The following is an 18,488-nucleotide window of genomic DNA, read 5'->3' on the forward strand; positions in this document are numbered from 1 at the left end:
AATGATTTGTGTAGGCCAAAGGCTCTTTCACGTGTACTGTTGTCATTCTTCATCCAAGTTAGTTATTCATCTGCCATTGATCTCTTCTTGCTCTGCAGAAGGCAAAAGGACTATCACGATGGATGAGAAATTTTTCACTGGATACAGAAAGACAACAGTGAAGCCCGAGGAAATACTTCTCTCTGTTGAAATACCCTACAGCAAGGAGGTAAACTTGTAGGAAAAGATTTCATTGTCCATGGAATTAAAATGTTATTACCTGAATGTTAGTTTCACTGTAAGGCACTTTTCCTTGAAGACAGATCACGAAATGCGTATGTAGACCCAAGTGGATCAGCAAGCAAATAAATTATCTGGTGAAAAGCAAGCAACGGGAACTGGGCTCTCTGGTAAATACAGTAAGCCCAACTTTTTTCATGCAAGAAATACAAACTTCACTTTATTGTCCAGGGCTTTTTGAGCACATTCATTAATGACTAAAGGTGCCAATGTGATGTTCTCAGAGGCCTAAGTTCTGTCTACAAAATAGTACAGCAAAGATGCTAGTAGTTTGTGAAGTAAAATAACTTCAAGGTTCCTGAGGTTCCTGTTTCATTTCTGTGAAATGAAATGGGAAAAAAAAATGAGAGAAAAGTGTGGGGATAAGAGGCAAGTTCTGTTCTGCATCCTTGTCTTGCAAGACTGAAAGCACTAGGACTGATTATTGTGGCATTTTGCCAATGGAGACTTGCAGCTTCAAATGAGCCTGCAAAAGTTCCATCAAGTAGAACAATGAACATTCCTCTTTTTTAGCAGCATGAACCATAACTAATTCAGTCTTTAAGGCAGGCAACATCAGACTTTAGTTTGATGCCTGTGAAGGGATTTACCTTTTTAGAGCTTGTGGCTACAATTTATAAGATGCAAGGATTCACAATGTAGTAACACATTTCCTTTATAAATGGAAAACATCCATTTACCTGAAATGCCATCCTGTTATGGGATAGAATCCCATAAATCCTTTGTCTATCCTCTGTATTTTGTATCTAAGCATTAAGAGAACGAAGGTATTTTATTGATGGTGTTTTTACATCTATTTCTGAGTGATTCTTCTTTGATCTCGTGGTAACTGCAAGCGTCGCTTTTTTTCCAAAATGAGAACCACGTTTGAACGAGTCAGTGGAAAACACCACATTCCTCCATTTATATGACAGTCATATGGCAGTTTCACAAAACAAATAAATATTTACCAGCAGAGCAGTGGCATGATCTGTAGGTTATATGCAGCTCATTCATGTGAAAAACTAGAACAACTTTTGAACTCTCTATTTCCTGGTTGATCATGCTCATCAAGCATGAAACTAGGGAGACTAAAGTTCTTCAAGGGATGTCTGAAGTTGTTGGCATGTGGCAGACAAAGTGTTCTGGAGCTGTGATTTCCTCACAACTGATGTGTCAGCACATAGCTAGAGATGATTTTTTGGTTTGTTTGTTTAAAACTGATGTTACCTCTTGCATTGATGTGACATCACACAAGGTGTAAGACTGGCCAAAAAACAGAAAGAATTAGACCAAACCTATTTAGCAGATAACAATATTTAGTGTTACTGTAGAGTAACTGAGTTTATGGTAAGCTTTATCATAGTGAGATTGTTAAAGAGGAAGAGGCTACACATTTTTCTCCTGCTAGTCTGTCTGTCAGATATTTAAGGTCTTCAGAGAAGAAAGGTTGTTGAGTACTTACAAGATTGCAACTGAGTGAGAACAGCATTTGGAAAAGGAAACAGCTCAATGAATTAAAGTATAAACAGCTTCCAGAAAAGAAAACTGCTTATCTTTTAGTATATAACAAGGCATTCCTAGAACAGGGATGTTTTTAACATTCTTCTTTCTCTTCTGGGCTGCTAAAGCATTGCCTGTGTTCCAGGTAAGGTTCACAAATGTTAGACACGATTTGCATTGTTAACTCACTTACTGACTATCAGTTTTTTATATCCTTTACCTTGCATGCATCTTTCTCTAGCACGTTTTTCACTGTTATGTAACTTTTACGGTAATAGTATTTTGTGTCATGAACACACTTGAGTAGTTTTCAAACAGAAGAAGCATAACAACACAATGACTGTATATGTCTCTCTTTAAAAGACAATCTTAAATGTAACCTATTGTTTACTCAGTATTGCCATCATAGGTTCATAGTATCACATTGTTGCTCCACTGCAGACAGAAAGTGGTCATGAAGTTTACTTCATCCTTTAAATTAGTATCCTCCAACCTTCATCCATTATTGACCTTAATTCCGTGGTGCTGGCTTGAAAAAATTCACATGGAAATGTTTTTGCAATTATGAATATTGCCTATGAGACTTTCAGAGCCTGTACATTTCTTAATATGCTCCTTCCTGGTGTTGCCTCTTGGGCCAGGCAGGGATTCATATGGAGGCATCAAGAATCTGAGTTATTTGTCTTTCCTTTGAGATAGCTAATACCTAGAAGCTTTCACTGTGAACATTTAGAGGGAACATGCACTGTTGTTTTAGCAAGAAATGGGGCAGACATGGGCAGCTGATACGATGGCTACATAACCTGCAGCCCTAGTGAGGAAGAGTAGTGAGTGCATTTTCTCCTACAGGACTCTTTACCAAGAAAACTAAGATATCTTATGAGGCGTGAAGGCAAATTTTGCCCTCGTGTAGCAAAAGCTGAGGTGTGCAGTAAGAGAAGACGCTGCATTTTCTCCTCTTTGAAAGCTAATTACTTTAACAAGCGTAGTGGCAGAATGTCCTCATTGGGAGGATGTTACTGATGTTATTCTGCTATTATCTGCTGGCTGCTCACTGATCAGTTGAATTTAAGAAATTATATACAGACTAGTTATATCTCCAGTAACAAATCTCAGTGCACAAAACTGGCCTCTTGTGAAACTGTTCTCATTGCCAATGATAGAGGAATTATTCTTTACAGTAATGAAAGAAGTGTTATCTACTTCAGACGAGAGTTAGTTAATGGAACAGACCACTCTGCTCTGCAGAGTCACTTGGCTAAGCTATTCAAGAAAGAACTTGGCAGCAAACTGTCCACGGTGGCCATGCCAAGACATCAGATCTGATTTCTCTCCTAGTCTGCAGGATGCCTGAACAGGAATTTTGTTATACTCTGCAGCACAGCCAAGGGGAAAAACTGACTTTACGCTATGACTCCAGATTGACACCATCACTTGATGTAAACTGGTGGAGTGTTAATCTCATGTTTACTGCCACTTTTGATAGGAGGGCTGCTGAGTTTTGTGAGTTGTAGTTGCTGGTGTATTTAGAAGAATTTTCTCTCTCTGTGGAGACCAACAGAGGATTCAGAATAGTTACTGAGAGTTGTATTTTTAGTAACAGACTGATAATAAGTATGGTACATTCTGGAACTGTGAACGATTTGTGATTATTGATTTCAGTTCCGATAGAGTTTGAAGACTTCTGAAAGAGCAAGAAGAGAAGGGGTTTAGGGATCTGAGTTTTACTGATGAGGCTTCCAGCTTAGCAGCTTTGAAGACAGGAACAGTTGCTGAGGAATATTAAGCTTGTATAGGTACTAAAAATCTGTCTTTGTTCATCTCCTCATAGCACGGAAAAAATGTCTGCAGATCTCTGTCAAAACTCATTTTCTGAACAGTCCTATTATGGGTAATAATCACTGGTCTAATACATTAGATTTAATATTTGAATCATGTGAAATTTGGACTCGATGATCTTGAAGGTCTTTTCTGACCTATATGATTCTAAAATGTACAACACTGCCTTAAAAAACATGTCCTGCTTGGCACTGCAAGGTGAATCTACCTGACAGAGTTGCCTGGAATAGCTCATTCACATAGGGATAAGCTAAAAGTTTGTCTATATCCATATTCCAAACCATGCCAAGATGAGGAGTAAAGAAATATTTTTCTGTCTCCTAGGGTGAATACTTCTCAGCCTTCAAGCAGGCTTACCGTCGAGAGGATGACATTGCAATTGTGACCTGTGGGATGAGAGTCCTGTTCCAAGCTGGCACTAGCCGAGTGGAGGACGTTAAACTAAGCTATGGAGGAATGGCTCCTACAACGGTCCTGGCACTAAAAACTTGCCAAGAGCTCATTGGCAGGTAGGAATTTTTCTGCAATAGAAAGGCTGGCTAGCGGAATAGTGCTGATTTTTACAGGAACAGTTTAAAAAACCCTGAATCATTCTCTCTTATAGTACCCAGAATGAGAAAGGGGAAGAATAGTAGATGCACTTCTGTAGCAGTCTATTTTGCGTGATGTCTTGTTTCTTTCCGTACCCCTTACCCTCAAAGATCCGTATTGGTCTCTTTTTCACAGAGATTCCCTTGCTAAATGCACTTATCTAATGAAATTTGCAGATGGTAGATGTGGATATGGGCTAAAGAACTGATTTTTCTTTTGAAATGAACTGAGAAATCTGCACGTTTAATAGCTTTGTCATATCATTAGAAATGTACACGAGTCCAAGATGAGAGCAAAGCTGACATGTACCCTGTAAACAGAGATAGAGCAGGTAGGCGTCACAAGATAGGTTGTGGGGCAGCCATGTCAGAAGAGTTAGTCTGCCCTGTTAATAGGTCTGAGAAGAGGCTGTGTCACCTGTGTTCTCTTGCAGAGACTGGAATGAGAAGCTGCTGCAGGATGCCTGCCACTTGCTGGCAGGTGAGATGGACCTGTCACCTTCTGCACCTGGTGGGATGGTGGATTTCCGACGCACGCTCACACTCAGCTTCTTCTTCAAATTCTACCTGACTGTCCTTCTGAAACTGAACAAGCACCACAATGGCCCTGTGAGTGTTGCTGGAGAAGGACGAACTGCATGTGCAGTCTTTCTGGGGAAAGCATAAGCAGAGTTCACATTCAGGAAGACTCATAGCAGAAAGTGGCCATGAAAGGATTTTTTTCCGATAATAAACTCCATGATGCAATAGCTGCCAAAGCTACTCTGCTGATTTCCCTGTGTGACAGGGACTAGTGTATCTCTCTACTTGCTTCCCCTTGGCATCTTCACCTTGCTGTAGGAAGATGTTGATCTGTGGGCTCACAGGAGGATTCCTGGAGTTCCCCTTGAGGGTGTTGTAACTGCTCTTGTGGGTCTTATGACTATTGTTTGCACAGAGCCAGAGTACTATTTGCTTTTCACCTGGTAAGAGATGGATTATCTTCACTGCAGGTTGAGCTTTGGGTTCCGCTGTATGGTTAGTGTGGGCTTCTGCCACTTTGTACCAACAACCTTATTCTTTGTGAGCCACCATCCAGGAGGGGCATCTGTGTCTTACTAAAGGAAAGAGAATATCCTGGATTACTGGGGAATGTGAGAAAGAGACTGGCAGGGAAGATAATTGTCTTTAATATTCTTTGGCAGAACAATCTGTGTGAGCCTGTCCCCTCAAACTACATCAGTGCTACAGAGCTGTTTCACAAAGATCCCATTGCAAATGCCCAGCTCTTCCAAGTAAGTAGTGGTACCTGCATGATCTAGATCAGGCCTTTTTTTTTTTTTTTTAGCTCAAACAATGCTTCTTATCTTGTTGTCTCCCTGATTATAAACAATACACAAACTTACATAATGCCATTCCTGAGGCATGTATTTGGGCCTCAGTCCGTTCCTTGCTTTAGGATACAGTGTTCTTTCCTGTCACTGTCCAAGACTGCTCTGACTTGTATAGCTTCATAAAATTTGCTGTAGGTAGCATTTTCCTCCTGCAACCAGCTCGATACACAAACTGAAACTGCCCTTCTGCTTTCCCCAGTTAGTCTTCCTTTCTTTGCATCTCTCAGGCTTCAGATTTGGGATATATATATCTCCCTCCTTATTTCTGTGCTAATGACCTGTTCTCTTTACCTTTGAGAGTAGCTGCAGAACTTGAATGTTTATGAGCTGTCATATCAAAGCTTTCTCCTCCCTAGCAATTTTAAAGAACCACATCCCTTTCACATCATTCTCTGCAGCGCCATATGTGAAGCCAGTCCATCTTGTTTATCTTCCTTTCCCAGAGGACTGAGCACCTGTTCCCTTATGCATCTCACTAGGATGTCTCACCTTGCCTTTTGTTCTCCCATCAATGCTTCTGTCCCCTGCACTATGAGCAGCAGTAATCAGTCATGTGTTTTACTTCAGGAAGTGCCCAGAGGGCAGGCAGCTGAAGATATGGTGGGCCGGCCTTTGATGCACGTATCAGCGGACAAACAAGCATGTGGAGAGGCTGTTTACTGCGATGATATCCCTCACTATGAGAATGAGCTGTATCTAACGCTGGTGATTAGCACCAAAGCCCATGCTAAAATCATGTAAGTGTTGCTTCTGAGTTTCAGATGTTGCATGCATCTAGTGCCTGCTGGGTTAGAAAATATTGACCTGTGGAGTTGTGGATAAGGGAAATGTCCTTGCATTAGTGAGACCTCCAGTTCATTGCACATTGTTACATGGAGGTGAGCTGTGTATGTTACAGCTGCACTGCCAGTCTGTATTAGTGGAAATATGAGGGAATTAACACCAAACTCAGAGCTTTGTTGGTGCACAAAGGTCTTGGCCCTAGGCAGCCTTCTTAATGCCCTATCACTCTCTTATACTCAAACACAAAATTAAAAAGGAGCTGGGTGGGAGAGCACCACAATGTCTTAGGAGATGCCTTAATCACTCACCAGAGCATGCAGCTTTTCTGTGTGTCTAAAAACCTAGCTTGAAATGTGCAGTTCTACCACAGCACTCCTGGTAGCGTCTAGTCAGATCTGTGTACTGTCTTCTGTGTTTTGCCTTGCACAATGCTTGCCATGGCCATGCTCAGGCCCTCTGCATAACAGTCCTGTGTGAGAGAGATTCAGTTGTTAGATAGAGAGCTATTTGTGCTTGGCTTTAACAAGGTGGATAGGTCAACATTTGGAAGTGTAGATGTCTAAAAACATCTTGTCCATAGAGAGAATGACTGATGGAGAATTTATAACTAAGGTGACTAACAACCTCTAAAAAGTCTATTTTGGCAGGTAATGTCTTCTACATTCTCGTATAAATTTTAATGCTGTTACATTGCAGTACTGACTTACCCCCATGCAATCCCTAATTGCACGTGCACTGTGGTGGTTCTTCAGGCTCCCATCTGCTTTGGTGTGGTACACTCAGCAGTGCATTACCTCATGACACCCTCAATAGCCTTGCGTTGTGTCATTCGTTCCTTAAGCAATACTTCCTGCCTGTTTAGGCTTCCTGCCCAGAGGTTTCCCACAGTGGTCTAACACAGGACAGGCAGCATACAGTGGTCATTTATGCACAGATGTGGTAGTTGACTCCCAGGTTACGAAAAAAATTATTCTGTCATCATAGTTAAATCTTAGGTGTTGCAGTTTTGGCATTGGTGAGTGACACAAACATACGAGCATTGTTAATATTACCAGTGTACGTGGGGCAATAGAGAAAGCATCACATCTATGCCTATGACCCCAGTGTGAATTATTTTCTGGAGGTTGCTATGCACATTCTCTTGTACCTGCATTGCATGTTCACGTTTCAAGCCATGTCAGTGTCGTTCTGTAGAGGAAGTGGCAGTATATTTCATCAGGTGACAGAAGTATCTCAGCCTGTGATTACGTTGGCTAAAATATTGACTTTGAAAACTTCACTTCAAATGAGTCAGGTTTTGACTACGAAATGTAGGTTAGAAATTATCTGCCTCTATATTACTAAGGAAATTCATCAGGGGATTCTTTCTGAGGCATTGCTGCAGAAGTGCAAGAAAGTGAATTTTCCAAAGAAAAATAGCATTTTCTTCAGCTCCTGTTGTCTGTCCAGTGGGAGAGTTCATTCATGCATTTAATGTCTTTTTAAAAAAAATAAGTTTGTAGAACACTGGGATGCATAAACTTTCAGGCAGAGTTTGTATCAGAATTTCAGATAAATCCAAGCATGCTGGAAAAAATTGCAGCAATTTAACAGAAGACAGTAAATCATTCAGCAGAAACGAAGCCACAGCTCTTTTTGCAACAGATCCCTTGTAAAGCCAGCCAATTGCATAGCTACTGTTCACAATATTGCAAAAAAAGCTGGAAAGTTGTTTGTATTTTTTTATGAAGAGCTCCATATAAAAATATATTATAATGCACCTTTTTTTCCTGTCTTGCTTGTCACTTACTTTTAAACCTTTACATGATTTCAGCAGACAAACATTTTCATTAGATACCTTTTCCTGATTACCAAAAGAAACCTTTCATGAAGTTTTTTTTCTCTTGGAGCTTCATTTCTTTTGCACCCTTTTAAATACCCTGCAGCTTTATTGTGATTAATACTCAACTTCTCCCAGACTCACAGCCACATTTTTCTCCAGAGGTGAACAAACTGTAGATAGGTCTGCAGTAAGATCTTATATTTATCAATATACAAGGAGGAATCCTGCCCTCATGAAATCATGTTAGCTAAGATGGCAGTGGAGTCATACCATCACTAACACAAATTTCTCTTTGGTAAAGGGTGTCAAGAGATTTTTAGCATACGTGACAATTGGATTAAATTCAGGTATGTCTCGGGGAAAAGATGTATGATGCAGTATAGTCCAAAGCAGCAGGTTGATTATCAGCCTGACAGTCAAGATTCAGGTTATAATATAGTTCCCAAATGATTTTAGTTGCCTTTCTGCCTTGGTCTTACATTATATTGATATGACAAACTCCTCTTTTGCACAGTCAGACTTCATGGAGTCAAGCCTGAAGATTTATTGGTATCTCATAAGCACTTACAGAAAGAAAAATGAGAAAGAATAACACTTCCTCTCCTGCTTTTTCTTTAGTTCTATAGATGCATCTGAAGCCCAGAGCGTTCCTGGGTTTGTGTGTTTTGTCTCCGCTAAAGATGTTCCTGGCAGTAACATCACTGGTATCGCTAATGATGAGACTGTCTTTGCTGAGGATGTGGTATGTGGTTAAAAAAATAGCTGTTTTCACTTACACTGTCCAGGAGATAAGACTTAGTATATTGTCCAGTGAAGTCCTCTATTGTATCCAGAGACAAATTCTGACTGCACTGGAGTCAGTAGAAATTTTGGTGCCAAATTCAGTAAGGCTTGCCTCATGCCCCTCTTCTCTAGCTGCATTAATCTCCTCTAAGCTGCAGACTACTGTGCAGGCTTACAGTCGTTCAGTTACTTTCCAAAGGCATTTGTGATCAGAGTTTACCTTGATAAGTTATGAGTAATTATGTCTGTATTCCATTCAGACATCTCTTACACAATGAAGGCAAACCTGCTACTCAGAGACACCAAAAAACTCCAGTCTAGCTACGCAGATAAAATTGTACTATTCCTTACTCCATTCAGAGTTCATTTTACATAGACTGGTCCAATCAAACAGAGAAAAAGTTGCAGAAACAGAGTAAAAGTTGCAGATGATAGGAAGAGAATTATTATGAGCTGCTCAGTTACTGCACATATACACAGTAAATGATGGTGGGTCCAAATCTGGCCTGCAGGTCACTTGTGTTGGTCATATCATCGGTGCAGTTCTTGCAGACACACAAGAACATTCCAGAAGAGCAGCTAAAGCTGTGAAGATTAAGTATGAAGAGCTCAAACCTATTGTCACAATTCAGGTAAGACGGCTCAGATCTGCTGCTGCAGTTATCTCGGAGCCCTCTGATATCTAGTTAACTTCTCTTTTCACGGATGATTATTTAGCCACATGTTGTGTTAGTCTTTGTGATGCAGGTGCAGCAGGATATGGATAGAAAGAATAATTTGTATATTTAAATATAAAGAGGACACACCTTTGATGTGGTACTGATTAGGAGTATATTGGTTCTGTATTATTTAATGCTAAAATAACTCTGAGAGATACATTGCACTCTTTACAAATTTGTTTAAATTAACAAGGTTACTGCCAGTTACATTTTTATCTGCAGGTGCTTGCTTTCAATATTGTCTGGTATAACCTTGCTGGCTTCATTGGTATTTATTCATTCTTCTCTCATATACAAAACTCAGTAAGAGAGTGTGAAAAAGTCCCCTCTAGCTCAGCCACTGCACTGTTTCTTTGACTTTTCTGCAGACCGTTTGTAAAGTTTCTAAAGCTGACAAAATCAATTTTCAGTTCTCTCTGCTGTGAATATTTCTACTGGCTGTATGGATACAGTCCGTAAGTGGGTCTTCTCAAAGCTGAAGAAATGCATGTCAACAATTTGTAATTATTTTGTGCCTTTTTTTTTTCAGCTTATTATTTGTTGACAAAGTTTCCTTGTGAGAGTGAAAGGAAGTGGTAATATCTAATACGGGATTCACATGTAGAAATTGGGAAGAAAAAAAAAGTATGAAGCCAGAGAGAAATTAGAACCATGGAATTCTAATTAATTTTTATACAGGTCAACATGTCATACCATGTAGTTTGTAACGTGCATCGCATTCATGCAAATACAAAGAGTCCATGCCTTGTCTCATACAGACAGTAGTGCTGTCATCTATGAGCAGAAGCTGTGATTTGTTTACATGACAAAATTTACAAGCATTGTGTGAGAACTTTTCCTTTTCTGAGGCTTCCATCTGCTTATTCAACCAGGGAAGATGAGACTAGAGATAAAAATGTGTTGATTTTTGTTGTTGTTCCTTGATCACTGTTTTGTTTTGTTTAAATTATGGAAAGCTTCAGTTTTGGCAAGAGTCAAAAATGCATTTATGAAATTTCTACAAGGAAAATTGGGATTTGGCTCAAAAGTGAACTATTTGTGCAGAACTTCTCACTCCATTTGGGAGATTTAGTTTTCTCCTCTTTCTTTTCTTTCTCACTTCCCCCCCTCTTCAGACCATGAACTGTAGTTAACACAAGTTGCAAGTCATAGCTCTGGTGGCTATGCTCTGGATCCATAAGGTAAAATGGGTCAGAAGAAACAATCTAAGATTATCCAATAATTTATTGTGGATTATTGTGGAACTGTTATGCCAAAAAACATTTTAAAAATTGTACTGTGCAAGTGAAGTCATTTGCCTGTTGCTATAGTTACTGTCCTACAAGAACTTGTGCTTCTTTTCTTAAATATTTCTTCTTCAGTCAGAGGAAGCTTTGCTTTCAGCCTGCTTCCACAAAAATTTCATTGTGTCATTGTTTCCTAGGAAGCTATTGAGAAACAATCCTTTCTGAAGTCTATAAAGAAGATTATTAAGGGAGATGCGAAGAAAGGATTTGAAGAATCTGATCTCGTTTTGGAAGGTGAGAATAAGTATTAATACTTTTACAATAGGATAGTCTGTGTCAATAGAAGTCAAACTATCAGCCTCCTTTCTATGCATATGATACCAAGCTCATGCAAGTAAAGCTTGCTGGGCTGAATTTCACATGAATTTTCAACTAACTGTTTATATACAAATAGTTCATGAAAAATTTAATTTCAGTTTCAAAAGGACTTGGATGCTCTCAGCTATGCCCCTGTAAACACTGTCTTCTAATGTAGGGACACATTTTTCTTGAGCAGATACTCTATAATGTGATTCGTTTTCCTGAGATGTGTCATATAGAAGCTTTGCCCTGTCCAAACATAGTCTAGTCTGAATCTTACAGACCTTAGTCCTGATATATGACTGTGTCTTATTAAAACAGGACATACATGCTTCTGAAAACCAGATTCACCAACTTTGGTAGCTGTAGGTATCATGAAGAACATGAGAACTCCTGATAACATTTTTTGAATGTTCTTTGTTGGCCTGTTTTTTGGTGTGTTCTTGGTCTCATGCAGCTGGAGTCTGTCAGGGAGGTTATAGAGGCATGGATAAACACAGCAATTCTCAACAACTGTTTAACCCTGTAAGGATTAGGAGGAAATAGTGCCAGAGCTGTGAACTAGAGTACTCTCTCAGATCTACATTGTGTGACCATGAAAAGTGAAGGGTAACTTTCTTGGTGTGTGGCACTGATCAGTAGCTTCTGTAAGGAAGAGTCACATACATGGGACCTTCTGGAAACTATGTATTTATTTAAAAAAAAAAAAAAAAAAAAAAGAGGGTGTTACATCCCTCTTCCAGATCTGAAAGCAAAGTTAAGTAAGGTACACACATGAGGCCTGATATGAAGAGATTATTCTTAAAGAAAACAGAGAATTATTGCCACCCTTACCTCCTCATGGGAGAAGGAAAGAGCTGTTTAACTGAAACACACCTTTCCAATTCCGTCACTTGCTGTATTTTGCTATGCATTGCTGAGACTTTTCTCTGCAGTCAGACATTGGCCCTGGCATTTCAAGGGTGTCATAAACTATTGTTTACTGTTTCTTAAGGAGTACTATACTATATAAAATGAAATCATTGTCCCAGGGAGGGCAGAGATTGTTCTGAGCTAGAATATTAGGTTATTTAAAAATCCACAATACTGTGCAAATGCCAGGCCTACCCCTTTGAGCAGACAAGGGAAAAACCCTTCTTCATACCAGAGTAAGCGTAGTCTCACACGAGTGTGCATTTCTCACTGAGGTGCCTAAAGAAGACAGCTATTTTGGTGTCACTAAGTTGAACAGGAGAGAAACAGGATTTTGAGAACTGCTCTGAAAATTATTTTTGTGGCAGCTGAATAGATCAGGGCCATAACTGAGAAAAAAGGTTGATTCTGAGATTTAACAATGTATAGCATGACTTAAAACTGCACCATCAGCAATGCCAGATAAGATGTCCTGGTAAAGAGTCATGTGTAGCAGCAGAGAATTGATTACAAGTTAGATCATCTTAAAGCATTTGGGGTTTCTGTTTTTGTTCCCCTATTTTGAAGTCTGTAATCCTGCATTTGATCTGCTCAGCTAGACTATGCTTGATTTATTTTTATCCTTCATGTCAGTGGTATTATCAAGGCAGTCCAAAAGGCACCAAACACTAAATTTTAAAGGATGCTAGGTCAATGGTGTGGGGGTGCGGGCTTATTTTTGAAATGCCAGTCACAAGTGTTTCAGACTGCAGATTTCTAGAAAGTGGTTGTTGCTTTTTTTTTTTTTTTTTTTTTTTTTTGAGTTGAAACTGGAAATGCTGGTTCTAGAGCTAAGGATATCCAGTGCTGAGCAGCACGAAGGATTCTTGTTTAACACGTCAAGAGAGCAGTGTTTTGCAGACAACAGGTGGTGGGAAGCTTCTTACAACACCAGGAACACCCTACTTATGAGGCATTTCTTTCAATTTTCTAGGAGAGATGTACATTGGTGGACAGGAGCACTTCTACCTGGAAACACACTGTACTGTGGCTGTGCCAAAGGGAGAAAGTGGTGAGATGGAACTGTTTGTGTCAACCCAAAACTTAATGAAGACACAGGTACTACCTCATTGACCTGATACCCGAAAAAAACTTCTGAGTTTGTGTTAGAGTAAATAAACAGTTGTTTTGCAGTTAGTCCTAGCTTGCCTTGGGGGGGGGGGGGGGGGGGGGGGGGGGCCAGTTAGGTTTAGAGGCGGGTGTAGGATCGAAGTCCACATCCATCATATTGGTGTCCTGAATCCACTTCCAGGTAAGAGATTTCTCTTGGCAGCACATCTCTCTTACCAGGGATTACACGCTTAACCCTTGATGGCAAGGCCTGGTTGTTGAATGACATGTCAGAAAGGGAGGTGGTGCAAACATTGACAATATAGACTAACTCTGCCATTTTGTGGGATAGGCTACAGGCACTATGGGATGTCTCTGTCCTGTTTACAGACTGACTCACCAAGACTATCCAAAATCCCATAATTTAGCGAGGAGAATGGACAGAGTGGTACAGATGTTGAATGTTGTGCTAAATGAGACCCGTATCTTGGTAACCTCATCTGCTGCAAGTCTTTCTAAATCTTGTGCTGTTTACTGAAGGACTATATGCCATCCCACCTCAGAGATGAAATGGTGGGCTTATTGGTTCCAATTGCAACTAAGTCAATTGCAGGACTGATAGGACCTGTAGCAGTAACAGAGTATTTCCACTATTACAATGGCTGCAAAAGGCAGTGTGTTTGTGTCTGGCTCTTAACACCGGGACAGCTCCACACATGCTCTGCTGTTCTGTTTTTCTTCAGGAGTTTGTTGCTAGCGCACTGGGAGTCCCATCAAATAGGATTGTGGTTCGAGTGAAAAGAATGGGAGGAGGATTTGGAGGAAAAGAGACTAGAAATACCATTTTGACAACTGCAGTGTCTGTGGCAGCCTTCAAGTAAGTTTCTGTGTAGGGAATAGGACTTTTCACTTCACCTGGTCTAGCCTTCCTCTTTTTAGAGCACAATTTGCACTGGAACACTTTGAAGACTCTTCGTGGCTTTCTACTGTGTAGCTTGTAGCAAGCCTGAGATTTCCTAAAGGAGGTATATAATGGTTTCTGAGCTGGAAGGAATTGAACCTGCTCAAAAGGACTAAGCTTATTCAAGAATGTCAGCTTTTAGCAGGAAAGGGGGGAAAAAAAAACCTTTTCTGTTCTTTTGATACATATACATATATATATATGTATATATATGTATATATATGTATATGTGTATGTATATATATATATATGCATACACACAGTCAATCTAGCCATTTTCTTGAAAGCAAGATATATAATCCAGGCAATTTATCCCTAACTCAGGTGGCCATTGCCACCACCCTGGAAAGACTCTGAAAAGATTCGTGTACGTCTCCGTAGGAACTGTATCATGCATTTCAGGGTTTGCCTGATAAATGTATCCTTTAACAGAACTGGACGCCCAGTAAGATGCATGCTGGATCGAGATGAGGACATGCTTATAAGTGGTGGGAGGCATCCCTTCCTTGGAAGATACAAGGTATGCATACATATGAAATGAATGCATGTTTTCTCAGTGTCATTTGAAACATCAGAGAGTAGTAAGATACAGCGATAAACTTACTGCTCTGGTTGTTTCACCGCCGATGTCCCCTGCAGCAAATGGATCTGATCAGCCCAGTCATGGCATTCTTTCTGTTAAAGTCCTTTTGCTTCCTGAAAAGTTGTGCTTCCTGTAGCAGTGCTTTTGGTTTGGCTGGTTCCCCTCTCATGACCTCTGTGTGAGCACTTCCCTCCTCTTCCACCAAAGAATCTGCTCCTCGTGGACAATTACGTTGATCTTAGATGGCTCCCAATTGGTTTACAGTATTGTACTCCTAATTGTCTTAACTTTCTCCTCCCATTCCTTCTTCAATCCAAGTGCTTTTGTTTTTCAAGGCAAAAATTTGTTAAGGAATGTGTGGCTGTGACAAGTGGCCTTTATTTTCAGAAGAGTTTTCTGGAGCAAGATTAAGATGTGTACATACGCTCTTTACTGGGAAGCTTCCTCAGTAATTACTTACCTTTTGTCTGCATGGGGTCCATTCAGTTTTTGGAAGGAAGTACAAAACCACATTTTATAGAAAAGACATTACTGATAATACTCTCTTGACAGGTTGGTTTCATGAAAAATGGGAAAGTCAAGAGTCTGGAGGTGTCATACTACAGCAACGGGGGCAACTCTGCAGACCTCTCTCATGGTGTAAGTAAGAGAAATTTTCTGATAGTTAACTATGTAGAAGACACGTTTCCCTGCATAACCTTTTTCTCTGATTTTAGAGAACTTATCTACAGCAATGCTTACACATCCTGCACACTGACATGATTGTAAGCAGATTTTGATGAGTTTTGTAGCTTCTACAACTGCTGTCTGAGCCAACCTACTTGTCTTGACACGTGCTACACAGTTTTTATTGATGCCGTAGTAACTTGGATAGGGCAAAAGGGTCAAGGAGGTTTGCTTTGCCTTACAGAAGACTGTGATGGGAAACTTACTGCACAATATAAGATGGCTAATACTCCCCCAGCTTTGGGGAAAGCTAGTTCCTTGGAATAAGAAATGCCAAAGTCAATAGCCTGATCAGGGCAGAGTGCCTAAGTCAACAGGTTTGTTAAGGAGTGACTAAAGCTAACAGAAGCTCAGCATTGGAGTTCAGAAGCAATAAGGACAAGGTTGGGCCTGATTTCAGAGTTTGTTTTCAAGAATTTTTGCACTGTTCAGTAGAAAATTATCCTTTTCTGTTGTGTGTGTCCAACCCATTAGCCTAGTGTCAATCATGCTCACTTTAGTTCTCCTTCCCAAGTCTGCTGAGTCTTTGATAATTTTCTGCAAAAATGAATCCATTTCAGTGGGAGAGGACTGCAAGTAGTAGAGTCACATTTGATGCTAGCAATGTGCTTGGTGCTGTACAGAGAGGAATGTCAGGCATGTGTCTTTGCGTAAACTGTGGGCGTGGCTGGGAGTACATACATATGGAGTTGTCTGACTGTGTTTGAATTAGGAAACTGGGAAGTACTCCAAGTTGAAATAAATTTGAGATGTGCATAATTTCCTCCATGCTGCTGGGAACAAAAGCCAGAAAGAAGATCTGGCCCTTTCTCAGTTTGAACAATTAGTGGACAAAGATCTGAAATCTTGTGGTTTAGATGTAGTTATTGAAAATATTTATTTTATTTGCCCTTACTACTCCCATAGCCCAGCTGCTGAGTCACTTGACATCAGCAATACATCTTTTCCAGGAACAAATTACTCAGTATATTTAAAAGAAGATTCTTGAGCTTCCAGGCAGGTAATGGCATTTAGTAACAGTTTGTCCCAGCAAGAGCCCAAGGCCAACAAATAACTTTGAAGCTCAATCTGTTCCAGGATCCTAAATGTTAAGAAAGAAGCGTGCTTATCTTTCTTTCCTTCAGGAGGATACTGCTTGACACTCCAATACAAACAGGAAGGAGTACAGGCTGCACCTCAGTGCTCACTCGTGTTAACTGCAGACCTGTGGGATGCAAGAGAAAATGATTCTTATTGTATTGTTTTGCACCTTTCCAGGCTGTCTTTGGCAGGTGATCAAAAGTTTGACATGTAATTCATGTAAAATGTATATACACCCATCCCTTCTCTTCACCAGGTTATGGATAGAGCCCTGTTACATTTGGATAACTCCTACAACATCCCCAATGTTAGCGGTGTGGGCACTGTCTGCAAGACCAACTTGCCTTCCAACACAGCCTTCCGTGGCTTTGGAGGCCCCCAAGGAATGATGATTGCTGAGTGCTGGATGAGTGAGATTGCTCAGAAGTGTGGCCTACCACCTGAGGAGGTACAGATCCACTGACACATTTCAGGGCAGTGCTGCCTTTGAACAAGCTCTGAGAACTGGATAAAACAAAAGAAAATTATGAAGCATAAGAATTTTTGCTTCATTTTTTGCTGAGTCCTTAGCAGAATTTCAGATTTTCTCTTTGATAGTCACATTATAGCTTGGTTCTTCCTTCTAGCATCTTCTGCTTCCTTATATTCCCTAAGTAGCCTCGATTGTGTAATACCTGTTTTAACAGTAGGTATTCAGAAAAAGTCTAAAGGTACTAAGTACCTTAATCTTATTAACAATATGCTAACACTTTCTCTTGAAAGTTCCCAGCCTTAATGTCTTATGTTCTGTTTTCCCATAAACAGATTTGTATCTGTTAATTCTACTGCTCTGTAGAGCAAACAGAGAAGGAAAAACTAGGAACCAATGTCCTTTTGATGACATCCATTAAAAGGACCTAGTTTGAAACATTAAACTTGGCATGTCCTTTATATGTCTCTTTCTTTGGGAAGGTACGGAAGCTCAATCTTTATAACGAAGGAGACCTCACTCATTTTAACCAAAAGCTGGAGGGATTTACTCTACGAAGATGCTGGAATGAGTGTTTGTCAAGCTCTAGCTTTCATGCGAGGAAGAAACTAATTGAAGAATTCAACAAGTAGGTGTTCTGCAGCTGTGGTGTTACTGGGTGTACCTGTTGCCTTCTAACTTCTGGAATTCCCTTAGCAACTTGAGCAATGTGAAGTTCATCCATATATTTGCAGAGTGACTTCTAAAAATTCCTCTTTTTGAAATTTCTACAGGCCCGTTGTGTGAAGAAATCTATATCAGTGACGTGGTAGCTTAGATGAGGCCTAGCATGACATGGTTTTGTAAGGGAAATGTAGCAGAGGAGAGATGTCTGTAGAGTCTAGGCTTTGTTTGACCTTTCATATGGCTGTCAAGGCAATTTGTGTAGGCTTTGCACTGCTTTTTAGCCTTTCTTAATTGGCTTGTATTTATAACTAGGTAGCTAATAGTTAAGAGAAGTGCTTCTCTAATGCCTAGGAGGCCATCTTCAATTCAGATTTCTTCTTGTACCCATAAACAAAGCCATTCTTTCTTAAAAATCACTGATTAACTCAGACTGTGTTGCATTCACGTATTTAAATTCTGCTTTGATACCCAATCTGTCAGAGTGGTATGGCACCAAATTTAAATGAAAGCTTCATGACTATACAAATAATATTCTTTCCTTGCAGGCAGAATCGCTGGAAAAAAAGAGGAATGTGCATTATACCTACCAAATTTGGCATCAGCTTCACTATCCCATTTCTGAACCAGGTGCGTAAGTGTCATTCATCTTTTCAAGCAGAGGAGATAGATTTATGATGCCTTTCCCAGACCCTACTCCCTTTGTACTTAACCAGAGATTTTCAGAGAAGTGGTTAAATTAGTTAAGA

At 40.1% G+C, this 18,488-nt stretch overlaps 1 protein-coding gene across 4 annotated transcripts in view; it reads left to right on the top strand.

Moving 5' to 3' along the window:
• The window catches only part of XDH (xanthine dehydrogenase), a 75,385-nt gene that overhangs the window by 44,540 nt on the left and 12,357 nt on the right, over positions 1-18,488 (top strand). For all 4 annotated transcript variants that reach the window (XM_035559519.2, XM_035559508.2, XM_035559527.2 and 1 more), the window contains exons 14-28: positions 99-208; positions 3,925-4,109; positions 4,625-4,799; positions 5,375-5,464; positions 6,131-6,300; positions 8,787-8,910; positions 9,464-9,583; positions 11,094-11,190; positions 13,142-13,266; positions 14,001-14,134; positions 14,651-14,738; positions 15,354-15,440; positions 16,864-17,055; positions 17,559-17,704; positions 18,288-18,369. In XM_035559519.2, the coding sequence (XP_035415412.1) occupies positions 99-208; positions 3,925-4,109; positions 4,625-4,799; positions 5,375-5,464; positions 6,131-6,300; positions 8,787-8,910; positions 9,464-9,583; positions 11,094-11,190; positions 13,142-13,266; positions 14,001-14,134; positions 14,651-14,738; positions 15,354-15,440; positions 16,864-17,055; positions 17,559-17,704; positions 18,288-18,369 (1,925 nt within the window). The remainder of the gene's footprint in view (positions 1-98; positions 209-3,924; positions 4,110-4,624; positions 4,800-5,374; positions 5,465-6,130; positions 6,301-8,786; positions 8,911-9,463; positions 9,584-11,093; positions 11,191-13,141; positions 13,267-14,000; positions 14,135-14,650; positions 14,739-15,353; positions 15,441-16,863; positions 17,056-17,558; positions 17,705-18,287; positions 18,370-18,488) is intronic.

Source organism: Cygnus atratus, chromosome 3 (genome assembly GCF_013377495.2).
Source record: "Cygnus atratus isolate AKBS03 ecotype Queensland, Australia chromosome 3, CAtr_DNAZoo_HiC_assembly, whole genome shotgun sequence".
In the NCBI taxonomy this organism is placed as follows: Eukaryota; Metazoa; Chordata; class Aves; order Anseriformes; family Anatidae; genus Cygnus; species Cygnus atratus.